At 29.8% G+C, this 18,479-nt stretch overlaps 5 protein-coding genes, 1 long non-coding RNA gene and 1 pseudogene across 8 annotated transcripts; 5 read left to right on the forward strand and 2 right to left on the reverse strand.

Moving 5' to 3' along the window:
* Window positions 1-529: 529 nt before the first annotated feature.
* Window positions 530-1,069, forward strand: LOC145763927 (uncharacterized). Its single transcript, XR_014288467.1, has 3 exons — window positions 530-655; window positions 819-925; window positions 996-1,069. It is a non-coding gene; the product is annotated as an uncharacterized LOC145763927 (long non-coding RNA).
* A 509-nt stretch (window positions 1,070-1,578) lies between these two features.
* Window positions 1,579-3,051, forward strand: LOC145763416 (uncharacterized). Its single transcript, XM_082574860.1, has 2 exons — window positions 1,579-2,157; window positions 2,243-3,051. The coding sequence occupies exons 1-2, from the start codon at window positions 1,626-1,628 to the stop codon at window positions 2,350-2,352; spliced, it is 642 nt and encodes a 213-aa protein (XP_082430986.1). The 5' UTR covers window positions 1,579-1,625; the 3' UTR covers window positions 2,353-3,051.
* Window positions 3,052-3,248: 197 nt separating this feature from the next.
* On the reverse strand, window positions 3,249-7,919 carry LOC145752672 (tubulin polyglutamylase TTLL5-like). 2 transcript variants are annotated; one of them, XM_082569001.1, is made up of 12 exons: window positions 7,627-7,919; window positions 7,277-7,485; window positions 7,078-7,192; window positions 6,786-6,971; window positions 6,506-6,661; window positions 6,093-6,275; window positions 5,901-5,997; window positions 5,543-5,758; window positions 5,007-5,474; window positions 4,757-4,935; window positions 4,493-4,678; window positions 3,249-3,817 (listed from the first exon to the last, which is right to left on the reverse strand). In XM_082569001.1, exons 1-11 carry the CDS (start codon window positions 7,696-7,698, stop codon window positions 4,502-4,504), a joined length of 2,058 nt encoding a protein of 685 aa, XP_082425127.1. In that variant the 5' UTR covers window positions 7,699-7,919; the 3' UTR covers window positions 3,249-3,817; window positions 4,493-4,501. The 2 variants fall into 2 exon arrangements, with proteins under 2 accessions (XP_082425127.1, XP_082425119.1); XM_082568993.1 differs by having other exon boundaries at window positions 6,786-6,992.
* Window positions 7,920-8,513: 594 nt separating this feature from the next.
* On the forward strand, window positions 8,514-9,504 carry LOC145760216 (mortality factor 4-like protein 1 pseudogene; annotated as a pseudogene).
* Window positions 9,505-9,604: 100 nt separating this feature from the next.
* Window positions 9,605-11,297, forward strand: LOC145752772 (DNA excision repair protein ERCC-1-like). 2 transcript variants are annotated; one of them, XM_082569116.1, is made up of 3 exons: window positions 9,605-9,693; window positions 9,774-9,943; window positions 10,152-10,274. In XM_082569116.1, exons 1-3 carry the CDS (start codon window positions 9,672-9,674, stop codon window positions 10,245-10,247), a joined length of 288 nt encoding a protein of 95 aa, XP_082425242.1. In that variant the 5' UTR covers window positions 9,605-9,671; the 3' UTR covers window positions 10,248-10,274. The 2 variants fall into 2 exon arrangements, with proteins under 2 accessions (XP_082425242.1, XP_082425234.1); XM_082569108.1 differs by lacking the exon at window positions 9,605-9,693 and having other exon boundaries at window positions 9,747-9,943; window positions 10,152-11,297.
* Window positions 11,298-11,301: 4 nt separating this feature from the next.
* LOC145752750 (exportin-5-like) lies at window positions 11,302-15,547 on the forward strand. Its single transcript, XM_082569086.1, has 2 exons — window positions 11,302-11,407; window positions 11,679-15,547. The coding sequence occupies exon 2, from the start codon at window positions 11,798-11,800 to the stop codon at window positions 15,305-15,307; it is 3,510 nt and encodes a 1,169-aa protein (XP_082425212.1). The 5' UTR covers window positions 11,302-11,407; window positions 11,679-11,797; the 3' UTR covers window positions 15,308-15,547.
* LOC145752761 (uncharacterized) lies at window positions 15,302-18,217 on the reverse strand. The gene is made up of 9 exons (XM_082569098.1): window positions 18,096-18,217; window positions 17,687-17,814; window positions 17,557-17,618; window positions 17,193-17,301; window positions 17,028-17,118; window positions 16,784-16,911; window positions 16,485-16,636; window positions 16,315-16,392; window positions 15,302-16,207 (listed from the first exon to the last, which is right to left on the reverse strand). The coding sequence occupies exons 2-9, from the start codon at window positions 17,799-17,801 to the stop codon at window positions 16,028-16,030; spliced, it is 915 nt and encodes a 304-aa protein (XP_082425224.1). The 5' UTR covers window positions 17,802-17,814; window positions 18,096-18,217; the 3' UTR covers window positions 15,302-16,027.
* Between the last annotated feature and the right edge of the window lie 262 nt (window positions 18,218-18,479).

An 18,479-nucleotide genomic window follows, 5' to 3' on the forward strand; every position in this document is an offset into this window, starting at 1 on the left:
TGTTCCAGCCTCCCATAGAAAAAAACTTTTCTTTTTATAATGCATTTTTATTCCTTATTTAAAACGTTAAAAAAACTGTTGCCTAATAGTTTAATAGAGGTTCAAATTTTAAATCGTGCTTTACGCTCGCCTTCTATAAAAGTAAATGAAGTTAAAAATTAAATAAATGATCTTATAAAATATTCTTGTAAAAAAATATGTCATATGATTTTTAGGTAGTTAAATGTTTATTAAATGTTGTTTAATTTAAGTTCTGTTATATCAAAATTTGTTTACTATAAAAAGCAATTTTTCAAGCAAGAAAACCGGGCCTAATTAAATGAGTCACATCAGATGAATTGGGAAAGTCAGGAAAACGCTTTATAAAATATTCACATAGGGCATCTTTTTTATAAAGTGTATAAAAAACTTTATAGCATTAGGTTGAGAACTTGTTAATATTAAAATTGAAAAAACTAATAGTTATTTACCCAAAGATTTCAAAGTTATAGGCTTAACAAAGTATTTTCGCATACCCTCGCAGGTTAAAACAGTTACTAAAGTTTAAAAAAATGAGCAAGTCTATTATTCTAGTAATATTTGCATTGCTATGTCTATTAAACAAAAACGAGGCTTCAAGATATTTTAGTAGAAGAAACACTGGGAAATTTATACCGTACGTACTTTTAATTAAAATAAAATTTAAATAAAGGACTATTTAAATATTTTAATAACTTTATCAAAGTATTTATTTATGCCAACGGTTTAAAAATAACTTTTTTTTTTAATAAATATTTATTGAAATTAAGGAATATAACTAAATAAATGATATATTCAAGATCAATACAAATTCCTTGGTCTTATCCTGGCGATGACACAGTTGAAAAATTTCAAGATTCGGTAAACGATGAAATCGAGAACTATCTTGAACAACTAATGCTTGATTGTAAGTTTAAGGGTAATCAAACAGGAAACATCGCAACAAAAATAAAAACTTGTATTCAATTTTTTTGCAGAAAATTACATATTTTACCGCAATGAAAATGGACATCAAGATTTACCATTCATTTATCCTTAATAAAGAATAATAACTTGTTATTGACTTATTGTAGTTTAAGATTTATATTTTTCACAAAATAAACAGTTTACAAAATGGTAAACAATACATTCCTTTAAATAACCTACGCCGCTGATTTATATACTAAAATTGAACAATGTTAAAATAAAAGCGTCAAGCTTGTTTAAAAAATAAAAAAATTGTTATTTTACTTAAATCAAAAACTGTTTTAAAAAAATTAGAAATTAAAATGTAATCGATGTGTCACATTTTGGTCACATCTCCTGGTTAACGTTACCCCGTTACATTGCATAACAAATTTAGTTTTACAAAACTTGATATTAAAACATTAAAAAAGTTGAACAATTCAAAAATCAACTAATTACAGCACAGACAGACAGGCTTACTAAGACTTAACAACTTTCTGTATTTACTGACTGATTAAGTTGTCTCTGTATTTACCCAAAACTATATTAAAACATGTTAATGTGAACTTAATTTTTTTTTAATGTTGACCCTACCCTTTGCCTTTTTATAGCATTATAATGTCAGATAAAAACGTTTCAACTGTTTAAAGTAAACATTGACAATGAAACAACAGAATAATAACTCTCATGTTAGAAAATACAAATATGTTAAACCAGAAAAAAATGAAAGCCCTCAAACAAGTTGGTCTTCCAGTGGTTACAACTCAACTAAAAACGAAAATAATAAAATATTAATGTCGGGGCTTGATCTTGATACTGTATGGAGTATAAAGCGTAATGTTTCCATAGACAATAAAGCCAAAAATAAGGGTGAAAACTCTTCCTATATACCTTCTGGCATGACTTTTGGTGGTCGAAAAGATGTTCCAAAATCAAGTGGAACTTTTTATTCCCGCCATAAAAATTCACAAGCAAAAGTGCAATCCCAGCCCAAAGAAGATTTTATGACAAACGCAGCTCCAAAGTCGTGGTTAAAAAATTCTTACGATGCAAAGAAGAGTCCACAAACCACACAAGGCTTCCAAAACTTAGACAACGATGACGAATTCGATTTTGATTTGCTTGCACCAAGTAAAAATAAAGCAAACATTTCCAACAACAAAACTAATAATTTTAATAGTTTTCAACACACAGGTATAGGTTTTAAATAATTATAAATAAACTTCTAGCTATATTTTTACCAAAAAAGGTTGCCTTAAATTATACTGTTATTTTTTAGGAAATAATTTGTTTGCAACGTCTAAAAATGCAGTTCCAAATCAAGATCACAAAAATGAAGATTCCACGTTTGGAAGCAAATACAAAGCATCTTCATATTTTAACTTTTAATATTTAAAACAATTTTTTGTCAAAAATAGATTCTGAATTTCTAATTATTTTCAGCATTTGTGCAATTTTTTAAAGACATCATATGATTTGAATATCTGGTATAAGTCGTGATTAATTTTTTTATATTAAGTACAGTTTTATTTAATGTAATTCTTTTACTTTAAGTTATTAAACACTGTATATGTTAGGGGCTATTGCTTTCTTTGGTGTGCTATTACATGCAGTCTTGTTATATGTCTTTCTTTAATCATAAAGTATTAAATATCTTTTTTTTAATTTAACCCCTTCTTTTTCTAAGTTGTACTGTTGTTATATTTTTTAAACAATGTATTAAAATGTTTTTAAATATATATTTAAATTTTTTAAACAATATATTTAAAGGTCACTATTACTACTTCAGGTCTAAAGTAAAAATTTGATTTTTTTAAATTTTAGTGTTTATTTTTAATTTTGTAAAGTGTATGTATTGTTAAAATATATTGCCACACTGTATATAAATTTTACATGAACTTATTTTGTGTACTTAACAATCACAAAAAGATGAGGTTTATTTTTCTCACACATTTGTACTATTCGTTTCATGATTATTCACTGTGAAATAAAACAATGCCAAGGTTCTATTGTGTTATACTCATATTTGTACTATATAATACAGTATTATTTTCTTTTTTCTTGGGATGCCAGATTTTATTGATTGACTTGACCAAAAATTGTTTGTTGAATCATTTTTCAGTAATAAATGAACAGTATATTGTTTTGCTTTTTCACTGAATAAAGTAAATGAAAACCTAACGAAGTCTGTAATGTAAATTTTGAAAATAAACTTACGAAAGTAGAAAAAAAATACTTGCTTTAAATTTTATATTAGTTGAATTTCGTTCTAGAAAATTTCTCAGTAAAAATACAAATTTTTGTGTTTGAAAATTAAAAAGGTAAAACTCATTTAAAGTTAAGTAATTTTTTGACCAAACTAACTAAATTAACACCTAGAATATTTAGTACAACATAGGCTTATCCAAAAATCAAACCACCTGTTTGTTTTTTATGTTTTAAAGTAAAATCTGGTTAAGCGCACTATAATTACAAAAATCAGCAACATTATTCGAACGTTAAACATCAACAGTGGGAACTTACAGAAACATAACAAAGGGTAAAAGTAAAAAAAACATGCAAAGGAGTTCTAGGTAAACTAAACAAAGTCGGTTTTAAAAGAAAAAACATATATAGGTTTGTTATTGCATTTTTTTAAATTCACAGCTTGTAAATTTGGCACAATATTTAACATTAAACTGGCAGGAAGCACTATTTATAACACATATAAAATGCCATCACATAACACTTGACATATTAACAACTTCAGGACTCTTAAAAAACAATTTTTTTGGAATTAGTAGAGCTAGATTATTGAATACAAAAACATTTAGTTTATGAAGTTACAAGGACTCAGCTGTAAAAAAATCCATATCTAAAAAAATTAAATAAAAAATATTAAAGTTTGGGTATTATTATAACACTCCATGTTTTTTAACCTTGTTTTTAATTGAATTAAATTCCTGTTAACACGTTATCACCTAAACATGTACACATATCAAATTCCAAACATGTAATAAACACCATCACCATGGGGGTACATGTTAAGAAAAATAGAACTGTAAAGTATTTCAAAATGAATATAATGTGGTCATTGTATTTTTGTTAATAATTACCCAACAAGTTAAATTTTACTTTGGTAGGCAATCCCTAGTTAAAATTTATTAAATTTATAATACTAAGATTAACATCTCAACAGCAAAACAAATATGTAGCTCAGGCATTTAGCATTGTTTGGATTGTAAGAGGCAGAGGCCTTCTAAGAATAACAAAGCAATTGCCAAGCAGGCACAACAAATCAATCTATTTTTAGAGTGAAAAGTGATACACAATAGCTTTTAATACACAAAGAAGCAAATGGTTTCTAACAAGGGTCGGCTGAAAGAACTGAACAATAGAAAACAATTTAAATCAACAAATCGACATTCCTTAATTAAATAAGTGACCATAAATTTTATTACCTTTAGAATGGCTTGATTTATTACACACCTGTAATAATTAAGCACTATACAAATTATAAGGATAAAGTTAAATTTAAACACATCTTTACCATATTTTATTAGGCCAACACATTGGAAAGTAAAGGTGAATTTTGTGGTCCCCAGAAATATAAAGGATTAACATCTTTCTCATCAAATCGAAGTTGAAAACTTAGTTGCATTGCTTCAGATTTACTTAAACAAGTTGAGGATTTTCTAGCTTCTTCAGATCTCTTTAAAGAGTTACTTAACACCTTCTAAAATTAAAAACATAAAAACAGACTTTAAAATATACCTAAATTTTAAATATAGCATACTAAAATACAAAAATTTACCTTTAGTAACTTTTGCTGTTCTTTAATTATTAATTTCATATCAAAGTTTGATCCAGAAGCCTTTTTTGATGCTTCATTAAAAGGAAATGTTAAGATAAAGTCTCCTACTCTTGTGCGAGACCATGGGTTCAACTTAGGGGGCGTTCGCATTGAAGTACTAGTCATGCTGTATGGAGACTCTAAACAGGAAATTTTTTTAATAAATATCCTTTAATTTTTAATCATTTCTGTTAAAATGTTAAATACTTACTGTACTCAGATTTTTTGGCAGGTTTACTAGACTGTAAGTGCAAGGATGCAATTGTACTTGATTTTCTTACATGACGATCAGTAACTAACTTTGTTTTTCTGACTAACGGAGCCGAGCCTAAAACTTTCTTTTTAAGAACAGGTTTTGGGGATGCACATTTGATTGCTGGAACAAGGCGTTTAAAAAGTTCTTCACTTGTTTTGTTATTCTTGTTATTTTCGCTAGCTGCAAGTTTTATATTCAATTCTGTTATTGTTGTCAAAGGATTTTGTTTCCCAACAGGCTTTTCAGTTTTTTTTTTTGCTAAGTTTGGTAATTTTTTTAAAGTAATTGTATTTTTGTTTGTGGTATTGTTGTAGCTTGTTTCGTCTGGGCAGTTTTCAGGTTGATTACAATGGTCAACTGAAGATACACTTGATGCAACACTACTTGAGCTTAAATTACGGGGAAAACCATCCTTTTTTGAACCTACAATTTAAAAATTTTAATCTCAATTACCTTGGAAACCATTAAAAAATATGTAAATTTAATTATACCTTGACGCCCATTTGCAACTCCTTCAACTTTTTTCCCACCACTTTGGAGTTTTCTCGAGCCAACCCTAGTGTCTTGTGACGAAGTTTTAACACGAGTTTGGTTAACTTTTGACTTTTCACTTCTGCTAATCGGTCTTTTGAACAAACTTCTTGTTGTGCTTTGAGTTGGGCTTGATGGATTACGAAAAGTATCCCCACCATGCTCTGAATCACTCTCTATACAATACAAAACAGAATACACAAAAACCAGGGATTTAAACTCATAACACTACAGTTAAAAACTTATTGTACTGAACTTAAAAAAACTCCTGGCAATTTTTATTTTAATATAACTTTAATAATATAAAAATGATTTCACCTTTGAAGTTAAGTAAATCTATGAGGTCATTTAACATTGATCTTTTTGCGATAAAATCTGCTTGGCAATCCATACTCAGGGCTGGACTAAAGTTTACCTAAGTGTGTTACCGTATTAATAACTGGTCTAAAAACCTAACACATTTGTGAAGTGTTACTATACATACGTAAGATTTTAAAATGTTTGACATACCTCTAATAACCACGGCTTCATTTTATCATCGATTATTATGTCAAAACCAAACACTTCAAAGCAGTTGTGGCATTTTGGAACAGAGGGTGCTTGAGTAGCAAGTGTGAGTGTTACGATGTTTGAGATTTTTAACCACAATAACGATTCATCTACTCCTTCTAACTGGCGCAAGTAACTTCGAAACTAAAAATTCAGTCATTATTTAATCATGGTACGATGATTAAAACTACAAACCTCAAATATCATAAATTTATAAATACAGTAAGCTACCATTTTTCATAATAATAAATTGATCTTTTTTAAAACACACACATTGTCATAATTTTAAGCTTACTTTTAAAATTTTTGGGTTGTACTAATGGGATTATAGATTTAATAATAATTTAATAGGTCTAAGTGAAATTCAATATTACTTGTGAAAGAGTCCATTTGCAACCTGGTCCAACTCTTTCTTTATCTGTTGCAAATGAAGGCCCATACTTGTTTATCGAAGTGTTTGTCAAATGCGAGAACACATTGTTCAACTGATTAAGATCAAACTTATCAGTACTAAATCGAACAATGCCTTCCTAAAATTTAAAATATTGTCATATTTAAGATTGTTTCACCGTATTAAAAAATTGTATCACTGTATTAAAATACCTAATACATACTGATAAGGGTTGTATTAGAAATGTTTTTTAATTTACATACTTGGTACATGTAAATATTCAATGGTTGAAAACTTGGAACACAAACATATATTCTTAGATCAAATTTGTAGCCAGATATAAGCAGTGGGTTAGTTATATATCGTTGAACAATAACCGAGCAATCATAAGTCAGATTTTTAAGATCTTGAAATACAAATATTCCTCTACCTCTGGAAAGATCAACAGGCTTGCATATCCAAAATAAATTCTTAGAAAATTATTTTGTAGGTAAATAATGACGCTTAAAAATAAATATGTTATTGATAAAAAAAGTTGTTTAAAATTTATCTTACCTTTTTGCCATGCTTCTGAAACTCTTTTGTATAGTCAGATACAAATTTAATATATTCATTAGGTAAGATGTAAGCATTTGGATGGAAATTAAACATTTGGCCACCATGTATACATCTAAATTAAAATTGGTTAATTTTTATTTACAGTATATAGGATTTAATTTAAGAAAATAAAAAAATTAATAAAAATAATTTATACTTCATTCGTCTTAAGTTTCGAACTAGACAATCTTTTCTTGTTATTGCATCGGTGCGAGGAAAATGATTTAAGCGTTGCCATGGCGCCACTTCGTCGTGATCTGACTTGCGAAATCGTTGAGTTTTCCACCAAAGATTCCATTCTCCAATTTTGATGTTGTCTCCAGAATTACTTTCATCATATTCGTTCCACCCTCGCTCAGTTAAAATCTTATATTTGTTTAAATAAGATTAGCATTTAAAATATATATAACTAAATAATGTTTTTTAATCAACTTATTTACATATACATTATTTCATATTTTTATGTATTTTTTTATATCTTTATATATTTTTTCCGAAGCATTTCACCTGTTTTACAACTTCAGGCACATGTTCGGAGGTTCTTAATATTAACCCATCTTCCTCTGAGAACAAAACCATTATAAATTCCTTCTGGCAGTTTTGTTTCAATAAGAATAACAATTTTGTAATATTGGATCTCTTGTTACTTTTATCATAGGTATTACAAAATCCGAATAGACATAGTTTGAGGTTTTTAATAAAAACCGTATCATTTAAGTATCGAATTAAATCCGAACGATTATACAAAAATTACGCAACAGAACTAATAGTTTTACCCCCCAGCTAGATTATACATCTCTTTGAGAAGTTCTAAAAATAGTATTACATAACATTTTGAAATTAAACATCGTAGTTAACTTGCATTTTTTCTGAAATAAAGAACTTAATGTTGTGAATTTCGATAGCGTTGGTAGTTGCTGTGCAAATCACTAGCGGTACCTTGTGTTCAAATTTTTCCACATAAAGTTCTGAAATTAGTTTTTACAATTTGTGTATTTGCAAAAAAAATAAATTTTTTAAAACTATTTTTTTTTTTTTTTTTTATATTATTTAAGTTAAATTTTTAATAAAAAAAAGTATCTTAAAAGTTTACAACAAAACAAAATTTTGACACGATGTGTCAAAAAACTCTGAACCCACGTTGCGTGTTCAAGTCTTCAGGCTTTAAGTTTACATGGGATTACGTTCAGCAAAAAGAACGCGTTGTTTTTAAATAATTTTTGTTGTTTAACGTCGAAATGTTAACTATGCATTTTTATAATATTTTTTAAAAATATTTGTAGCAAAGTAATTTATTTTGTATTTCTTAGGTTAGGTTTAAAAAAAAATCTTGTCAAACCGTTTCGTTACCGCATTCCAAAAGTTCTCTTAAATTTTTTTTATTTTTTTTTGTTGTAGTGTTAAAATAAAAATGAGTTCTAGACCTAGTAACAAGAAACCAAAATATGGTGAAAACGAAAGAGTTCTCTGCTTTCAAGGTCCTATTCTATATGAAGCAAAATGTCTAAAATCAAAGTTACAAGAAGATGACAAATTCCAATATTTTATTCATTACAACGGTTGGAATAAGCATTGGGATGAATGGGTATCTGAGCAAAGAATTCTTAAATACACAGATTCAAACTTGTCAAAACAAAAAGATTTATTAAAACTATATAAAAAGGACAAATCAACTAAAAGTAAACCAAAATCGAAAAGTGAGAATTCTGAAAAGAGAAAAGCTCAAGATGTAAACAATACACAGCATGAGCCAGCACTTCCATCTGAGCCTAAAAAGTTAAAACTAATTCAAGAATTACCTGAGTTAATTCCAGAAGAGCTTGAAAACCAGTTGATAGAAATCCCAAAAAATCTTCAATTGGTTTTGGTAGATGATTGGGATATGGTTCATAGACGAAAACAGTTATTCCACTTACCTGCCCCTGTTTCTACGAATAAAATTTTACAAAAATATTTCGAAAGTAAAACCACTGGAAATCTTGAAACTGACAAAGTTCTTAAGGAATCTCTAATTGGACTGGAGGAATATTTTAATGTACTTTTAGGTTCACAACTGTTGTACAAATTCGAAAGGCCTCAATTTGGAGACATATTTGATAAATATCCTAACAAGGAAATAAGTCAATTGTATGGTCTACCCCACTTTTTACGCTTTTTTGTTAAGATAAATAAAATTGTGACAATTCAAAACTTGCCAAATCAAAATGTTTCGCAGTGCAATAAACAAATACGATGTATACATGATGTTATTGACTTTATCGATAAGAACAAAGATTGGGCTTTTGATGTAAATAATTACGAAACTGCACCAGCTGAATATCACAGAAGAGCACTTACATAATTTTTGTATTTATTATTTTCACTTTTGTTAGTGTTTATCATTACTTTGCCTTTTTTTTTAACACAAAAATTATTGTTGTCATTGATGGATGTTAAAGAATGTTTAATTTTAATATTATTATATTTCTTTTATTTACTTTTTAGATTTTTACACAGCTCTGTGTGCTGTTAAACTGTTAAGTTTGTGCAGGATTTAATTAAATTTATAAGCGATGTCAGATAAAGAAGGGAAGGGTGAGTTAATTAATTTAATTAGCAACCTTTTTTGTTAGAGTCAAAAAGAAAAATTTTAAGTTAGTTTTTTATCGGTTAAGTTATTTTTGGTGTTGGGTGTTTGCAATTATTTCATGCTGGACAGTTTTTCCTGATAGGCTCCAAAGCTGAAGAAGGAAAAAAGAAAATAAGCTTGTCTTTAAAGTCCGGAGGAATAGGAAAGAAGAATAAGAAACCAACTTTTAATCCACTCTCTATAAAACTTGCATCAGTAAGTAATAAGTATATATACAATATACACAGCTTTTATTATTTATTATAAAGTTAAAAAAAATGTTTACGTTTTTTAAAGGCCGTTTTTGTAGGTGATTATAACTGACTTAAGCTATTATCAGTATTTTACAAACATATAACTTACTTTACAACACTTTTGTTTGTTAATTCTCAAATTTTATTTTTTAACTTTGTTTGTTACACAGAATAAAGAAAAGAAGGCAGCAAGCATTAAAGTTGTTCCAAAATCAAAGAAAGCAGCTGCAGTGTTTGGAGATGACAGTGATGTAAGTTTTGTTTGAAATAACTAAATTTCACAGTAGATACAGCTTACTAAAATGACAGAAGAAGACGAAGATCTAAATGCATGCAGCTCCTGGTTAAACAAAGAATCAGAAGAAGAACAATCTGCTTTTAAAAAAAATTTTGGTTTTCTTGGTCCCGCTAAAACTGAAAAGCCAGAAGTTAGTACCAATGTAAAAGCTTCGGTTTTGGGAAGTGGTAAATCAATTATTGTGAACTGTTGTCAAAAGGGCAACCCAGTGTTAGACCTTATTAAAGGTGTGCCTTGGCAATATGCAGATTCAGTAATACCTGTGGACTACATTCTGGGTTCTACTACTGGTTGCCTGTTTTTGAGCTTGCGATATCATGCATTGAAGCCGGAATATATTTATGATCGCATGAAAACACTCCGTCAAAGTGGGAGCTTTTCTCTTAGAGTCCTGTTATGCCTGGTTGATGTTAAAGATCCTAACCATTCCATACTTGAACTTACAAAGGCTTGTTTGGTTTCTGACATTACACTCTTAATGGCATTTAGCAACGAAGAAGTGGCTACTTATCTAGAAACATTTAAATCGTACCAAAACAAGCCTGCTGACTCTATTAAGACACGGCCCTCGAGTTGTACTAATGAACGTCTTGCTGAGGTTCTTTCTTCGGTTAGAACAATTAACTCCACCGATGCCCATACTTTGCTTTCGACCTATAACACTGTCGCTGATATTGCAAAAGTATCGGAAGAAGATCTAGGGATGTGTCCTGGCATTGGCGGAATAAAAGCAAGATCTTTGCACACTTTATTTAATGAACCCTTTCTAAAGAAACCCAGTGACCCTGACGAAAAATAAATTAATACTGAACTTTTGCTATTATTTAAAATAGTTTATTTTAACACATGTTGTTTATTTTTGTACTTTGATCATGGTAACATAAGTTTTTTTTTGAAATTTAATTTTTTTTAGATATTAGGATTTTGTTGTTTAATTGTTCAGAATATTCACCTCACTATATTTAAACCAATGATTTTTTTGTTTCTTGTTAATATTTGATTATCTGCCCTTAATTTCCCTAGATTAACTTTAATTTATTATAAGTGCTGACATATGTTTTGGTTAATGTAGAGTGAACCTGAGGAAATGCCAGTAGAAGCTCGAATGCGAATGAGAAATATTGGAAGGTAGGTGTTAAAATTTATTTCAAAACAACCAAGATACTTGTTGTACAGACTTATAAACTTTTTTAAAATTTTTAACCAAAAATTTTGAACTAAAATTTTTTTTTTTAATTTGGAAGTTTTTAAATGTATATATATATATAAGCTATTTCTTTTATATTTTAATACAATTTTTTTTAACAATTTTAAATACATATATTTACACTATTATTTGCCCCTTTATTTTATGTAGAAATCACTAGTTAAACATCCAAAAAATTTAAATATTTTGTAGAGATACTCCTACTTCAGCTGGCCCCAACTCATTTAACAAAGGAAAACTAGGATTTATCGACCCCCAAAAACAGTGGGAAGTTCAACAACAGGAAATCCTGAAGCAAGTAAAAGAAAACAATGACAAGTGAAGAAGAAATAGTGACAATTGTTAATGCATTACAACTTATTTTAAACCCCACTGTAACAGACATTCAACGAAAAGAAGCTTTAAATATATGCGAGTCATTTAAATCGCATCCTAAATGCTCGCAAATTGGATTTTGTTTAGCAAACCAAAAAAATCTTCCTTCTTCAGTGCGTTACTTTGGTTTGCAGTTAATTAAAAACCACATCCGCTTGCACTGGACCGAATTGTACATTGATGAGCAATCTTCTATAAAAGCTCACATTTTAATGTTTATTTCTGAATGTCCGGAAAATTTAGAGTCCTATGTTAAACTTCTTGCTGCTAGTATTTTGTGTGAAATTGTAAAACATGTATGGCCGCAAGAATGGGCTTCAATGTTGCCCGATGTAACCTTATCTGTTAAGAAAAACCCAAATGGCATTGAAATTTTGGAACAAATGTTATCAATTTTAGCAGAAGATGTAGTTCTGTTTCAAAATATTCAAAATAAATCAAGAGCCAGGGATTTAAGACAAGCCTTGACTATTTCTTCACCTGATATAATTAACTACTTAGTGGAAAACCTTAACGAAAAATTATCAATATTGTCGCAAAATAATTCTCCCCTTAAAATTCACCAAGCCACAGTCACCGTTCAGGTTTTAACCAACTATGTTGAATGGATAAATATTGATTTGGTATTTCAACAAAATGCAGTTTTGCTAGAGTTAATTTTTCAGCTTTTGACAGTTGAATCACTTCAGTTACCTGCATCAGAATGCCTTGCTGCAATTGTAAACCGAAAAGGACATATTGAGGAAAGAAAAAAAATATTGGTACTCACATCTGATTACTTCGTAAATAAGTTTCAAACCATTTTTCAGATGTTTTCAGGTTTGGCAGAATTTAATGAAAATCGCTTAAAACTATTAAGAACTTTGGGCCAGATTTTAACAAATTTATCCAATCTTATTATCAATGTTTGGACAGATGATGAAAAAAGTAACCCCGATTATTCAAGGAATTTGGAATTATACAAAAGTTTTTTGGAACTTATTTATCTATTTACGACTCATCAAAGTAAAATTGTGTCCAGTGCTGTTCTTCCTTGCTGGAATAATCTTCTTCGTCATAAGATGATCCGTAAAGATGCAATTCTTTTGTTAACTGTGCCCACCTTACTTCAAGTACTGTCGAGCAATCTTTGCAAAAGTCTAGATGATAAAAATCCCCTCACTTCATTAGAAGAACTAGAATTCAATGATGAAGAAGAATGGTTGAACTTTAAGAAATCGTTTAAAGCTTTAAATATTGAGCTGCTAAGATTCTGTACTTGTGCCTTACCTCTCTGTGCCATTGGTGCTTGTTTTGAATTTATTCAAAATAACCTTACAGCTACTTGTGCTGATGCGAAAGAATTACATTTAAAGTGGGAAGGAGTATGCCAAGTTGCTGAAATAGTGATGGGTTCTGTAGTTATGGCTGCTGCTGATCGCTCTGAAACACATTTGCTTCCAATCTCAGATACAGTAAAAATGTTTAACAGCATTTTGGGACAGCAGTCTGGAGATCCTGTTGTTTTAAAATGCATGTTGAATTGCAGTTACAGCTTGCTTAAGTTGATAATTCTTTCAGAGCTGGAAGCTGACCAATCTTTAGCAACTATTATTAACAAAACATTTTATGCTTTGGATAGCTTCACTAATGGGGCTAAAAATTTGGATGAAAGTGCTCTAAGAAGAGCATCTTGTGCTATTCTTGTACGACTGTCAAAAAATTATCCTCCACAGATGTTAAAACAAATGGAATATTTTAAAGCACTTGTTTTAGAGAGATTGGGTAAAACACCATGCCTTCTATCTCCTTATGAGAAAGTTGCAATGTTGGAATCTCTAATTTTAGTCAGCGGGGAATGGAAGAACTTCGAAAGTCAAAGTTGTTTAATTAAAGATACAATGTCAACAGCAAATTACGTGACTGAATCTTCTGCATTTCAATCCATTCTAAAAAGTCCAATAGATTTGGCCAAGGGTATTGGACTATCTGACCCAATTGATAATGCTTTGTTTGCTGAAATGAGATCAAATCTGTATTATTATGTTGCTTTAACTCAAGCTGTTTTATCTCGCAGTTCTATACCAACTGATTCTGAATCTCAAAAATCTGGTGGATTTGTTGGTGAAGATGGTTTAAAAAATCCTTGCAGTTCCCTTATTTGTTTGGCAATTGATCATATTTTGACACTTATTCAAAACCTTTCATTTATTTGGTCACAAGATATGTTGCAGTACATTCATGCTGATAACAAAAAAGCTCTCGATATTAAAGACAGTGAAAAGAGAAGTTTAATTATTACAAATGCCGAGCCTCCTTCAACATCTTGTTATGAGACAGAAGAAAAACAGCATTGGCAGAAACTGCAAAATTTTCTTTTATTGACACTGGATAATTGCTATCAAATACTGGGGCTTGCCAGCAAGGTTATAGGCCCAAGTTTTTACACTGTTGCAGGATTGCAAGATGTTATTGTAGAAAAGTGTCTTAATCACATGTCACATTTACCAATCATGAGGCTGAAATCCTTGCTGCGATTGTTTTTGATTAATTTTCTTAAATATTGCCCCTTGTCTTATGCGAACAACATAATATGTCCCATATTACAAACTTACTGTGAGTTTATGTTAAATCGTATTAAACCTGCTTGGGAAAAATATGGGGAAAAAGAGAATTTGCGCTTAAATGGAAACGAAGAAGAATACCAAGATCCTGAGGATGGAAAAGAGGAAAGAGAAATTGTGGAGGAGCAGCTTCTGCGAGTCATCACCAGAGAGCATCTTGATCTTTTAGTTAATCTTTGTATCAACAAACAACCACCTTCCACAAAGGGATTAGAAAATGGAGCTCAAAAGGCCTCGTCCATCGGAGGACTTCACATCGCTAAACTTACAGATCTTGGTGCCGTTATTTCAAAACATGCTGCATGTGAGGTTGTTGTTGGGTTAGGCCTTTCAGCTCTTTCCTGGCATGACACCGCAACTTGTTTTAAAGCCACTCAACTGCTGTGGCCAATTCTTAAAGTTTTAGTTACTGATCATGGGGATGCATTTACTGAAGCAACAACTCGATTAATTTTTGAAGCCATTTTAACCGGTCTATCAAGGCACGGGCAACATGAAGGTTGCGAGGCACAACTATCAGCGATGGCTCTAATGTTTATTCAATCCCTTCATGTTAAACATAACCAAGTGTTTTTAACCATTCTTCAGGTGGTGTCGCCTGAAACAGAAGACATGGCTATCGTTAATTTTCTTATAAAGTTTGATTCCACAAGCGAAAAGAAACGTAAAACCTTTTTCAAAAAACTAATTTCTGGATTTATTCAACGGCATGTCAGTCAACAATTTCAACTTGTTCCCAAAATGAACGAAATGCAACCTCTGTTTACTGAAAAAAAAGCAACAAAGAAAAACGTACAAGAAACAACATTAAATATTTTTGGTTTAGCTGATTTATTTCAATAATATAAATACATAAGTAATAACATTTACCTTTTACATAAGAAATAAGTCACTTTAATTTCATAACATGTCTGATACAAAATTTGCAGTTTGTGTGTTTTTGTTGTTTATTATGGACTTCATAAGGTTTTGTGTGTTTAAAAGTTGTTTTAATTATTTGTTACTCTAATTCTTGTTATTTATTTTAACATTTTATTTGGTGGGTTTATGTTTTGTTTTAGGTTTAATAAAAAAACAAGCTAGTTTAAATTTTTCAGAGCAAACGTGCGGCAGGCTAATTTACTAGACAAATGATAATGCTTTTTATGCCTGGTTAGTGCATTTTATATCAAATATGTCTTAGGTGAAAATTACGTGTGTACAAACAAATTAGGCATTATCTTTACCTAGAATAAAATATTTTTCAGTAATGACTGTTTTAAAAACTTACACAACGAATTCTTGAATATTTTATTGCACAAAACGTTACACGATTATTAAAACGTGTTAAATAAAACTTAAAATGAAGTAAGGCCATGAAGCACGCAATAATTACAAAACTTACACACATTTTTTAAACTATAACTATTTAAGGTATATATTTATAAATATAAAATAATAAGAACTACATTTTTAAAAAGTTTTTTTTATAAAAGTGGCACTAAAATTTCTATGTAAAAAGCTTAAGTCGCTTCTTCTTTATAATTACTTAGTTTAGTTAAACTATTTAAAGTAAGTATTGCTTTATTTCTTTTTATTGGTAAAGTGAACTACCAGGCTTATTACGATAATTAGAAGCAATATAAGTCCACAAATGCTTAATATGATGCACATTTTCTTGTTTTTTAACCATTGTTGCTTCTTTATTTTTTCGGCATTGTCTTCGAAAATTTTAGCTTTTTCTTCCAAAACACGTGCGTTGTCCTATACAAACAAAAAATGAAAAACTTCATTGGATGTTCTTAAAAATTTCTGTAGGCTAACATGCGATTTAAGTGATTTATATTTATCAATTTTTATAATTAAATTACTTCAAGTGTTTCTAATTTGTCGCCACGTTCCATCATCCTATCAAAGTTCACTTGCGTAATACCAACAACTTCTTGAACCTAATTAAAAAAGTAAGTTAATACAGAATTAAATGTAAAAAATAATTTATAGGACAAACTTATAACTCTAATGCATGTTAACTTAGATTTACATTTTTATGCATTTCTTCTAACTGTGTATCTGATTTTTGTCCAGCGTTGCTGCTTGTCGGTGCTTGGTGAACTGGAGTTAGGCTGGTTGTACTACGCATGGTATCGTAACCTGGTTTAGTTGTTTCAACTTTTTCAAAAAGCCCTGTAGTATCTGTAGCAAAGTTTTTTTTTTTATTTTGTAAATGTTTAAAAATTAACTATTTAAACAAATGAAAAATATTTCCTTTTTGCTTTTACAGAATATTTATGAAAGGAGTTTTTGGCTGTGTTCAATGGTTTGAAAATAATTGAAACTTACCGGTAAAAGGACCGTCTGTTTCTTTTGCTAAATGATCGTTGCTTACCAACTTTGTTTGTTGGTTACTCTTTTTGGGAGTTCCCTTTACTTTCCTGGTAGTACGAGAACCGGATAGGCGTTGTAACTTTCTTTTGAGTTTATAAAAATGTTGGACAATTACTTAATTGCAATTACAAAACCTTGTTTTTAATTAAAGTAGATTCTTTTAGATTGGTTCATGCATGGCTTAGGTGTTATATCTTACCCGGTAGAAGTTTTTTCTTTTCTTGCTAAAGTTTTACTACATTCTGCTTCGATCTGCTCTTGACATTTCTCGTGCACATTCGTGCTGCATTCTGAGTAAAAAAAATATTTTTGTGTTTAATTTTGTTCCGTTTGTATTTGGCTAAATATTGATATTTCGATATACCTGAACATTTTAAACCTTGATTGACAACCCCTATAAGAAGAGAGTCGCAATAATCACAATTTGTTGGCTGTTTGTAAGTTTGTTTTCGAAAGTTATGTTGGCCTTTAATCTATATAAAAACAAACAAATCTTATAGTTCTTCACTTGTATGTTTAATCAACAGTTAGACTTATTTATTTCTATTCCATTTATAGAAGTTCAACAAACTTTGTATCTTTAAATACACATACGAAATTAACAACTATTAAATTTTATTGTTGTTTGTCACTATAAATTCGAACAATCTTCATTATTTCACCATCGAATAAAAATAAACAATAAAAGCCGTTTACTATGACATCATAAACATAAATACACAACTCACCAATTCAACACAACTTTTAGTTAAATCCTCTTGGCAACGATCGTGCACATCAATTTCACAACCTTAAAAAATACATTTTAAAGTCACCATTTATTATAAAATGAGTTAAAGAATTATTTTTGTAACTTACGTTTGCAGCGTACCCCCTGTTTAATTAAACCAACCAGAAGTTTTCCGCAGTGAGCGCAGAGTGTGGGTCGTTTGTAGTTGTGCGTGTGAAAGGTGTGTGCTGTAAAGGACGACATTGTTTCCCAACACCTTTAAAATTAATTTACATTTTTAAATGATTAAACTTAAAAAGATGGTGGACTACCTGACCTTGAGTTATTTGTAAATTGCAATCATATGCCGTCTAATGCTTTTTATTGCAGACATTTATACTAATTTTAAATTCTATTATCATTTCTAGCTTAAAATAATACCACATAACATTTCCCCATTGTTAGTCGTAATAATTGTAGTATCATGTGACTAAATCGGCTATACATTATTTCCTATACCTTTGCTTTTGCTGTTATTAAATTTAAATTCAATATTACCTGGATTAAAAGTACGACGTTATTCAGTATAATAGACAATTATATCATCTCCCATCGTTAAATATATAACTTTAAATGTATATAATACCTACTTAGTAAATCTATAAATAAAATAAATCGAGTTAAAAAATTATCACCTAAACTTGTGCGACTGCAACTCTTCTAGTATCAAAACATATCATATAACTTTCCTAGCTGTATTTTGTAGGCTAGTATAGCTAATGGGGTAAGTTAACGTCTATAATATAAGAATGCGACTATATAAAAAGCTTTCCTTCCGTATATGTTTATTTTTGCTGAGTACGTCATACAGTTGTTTGCCGAACACAAACATTTAGTAAACTATTATTGAAACTTAAAGACGTTTTGATAATAAATAAGATA

Source organism: Corella eumyota, chromosome 1, assembly GCF_963082875.1.
Source record: "Corella eumyota chromosome 1, kaCorEumy4.1, whole genome shotgun sequence".
Taxonomy (NCBI): Eukaryota; Metazoa; Chordata; class Ascidiacea; order Phlebobranchia; family Corellidae; genus Corella; species Corella eumyota.

What these genes read in the sequence shown, in the direction of transcription:
- LOC145763416 (XM_082574860.1), top strand. Translation starts at nt 1,626, where the DNA reads ATGAAACAACAGAATAATAACTCTCATGTTAGAAAATACAAATATGTT. An exon ending in TAATAGTTTTCAACACACAG is followed by an intron (nt 2,158 to 2,242) that starts GTATAGGTTTTA and finishes GTTATTTTTTAG; the next exon opens with GAAATAATTTGTTTGCAACG.
- LOC145752672 (XM_082568993.1), bottom strand. Translation starts at nt 7,698, where the DNA reads ATGGTTTTGTTCTCAGAGGAAGATGGGTTAATATTAAGAACCTCCGAA. An exon ending in TTCAGAAGCATGGCAAAAAG is followed by an intron (nt 6,993 to 7,077) that starts GTAAGATAAATT and finishes TAATTTTCTAAG; the next exon opens with AATTTATTTTGGATATGCAA. An exon ending in AGTTGCAAATGGGCGTCAAG is followed by an intron (nt 5,475 to 5,542) that starts GTATAATTAAAT and finishes TTTAAATTGTAG; the next exon opens with GTTCAAAAAAGGATGGTTTT.
- LOC145752772 (XM_082569108.1), top strand. Translation starts at nt 10,284, where the DNA reads ATGACAGAAGAAGACGAAGATCTAAATGCATGCAGCTCCTGGTTAAAC.
- LOC145752750 (XM_082569086.1), top strand. Translation starts at nt 11,798, where the DNA reads ATGACAAGTGAAGAAGAAATAGTGACAATTGTTAATGCATTACAACTT.
- LOC145752761 (XM_082569098.1), bottom strand. Translation starts at nt 17,801, where the DNA reads ATGTCGTCCTTTACAGCACACACCTTTCACACGCACAACTACAAACGA. An exon ending in AACAGACGGTCCTTTTACCG is followed by an intron (nt 16,637 to 16,783) that starts GTAAGTTTCAAT and finishes ACTTTGCTACAG; the next exon opens with ATACTACAGGGCTTTTTGAA. An exon ending in ACAAATTAGAAACACTTGAA is followed by an intron (nt 16,208 to 16,314) that starts GTAATTTAATTA and finishes TTGTTTGTATAG; the next exon opens with GACAACGCACGTGTTTTGGA.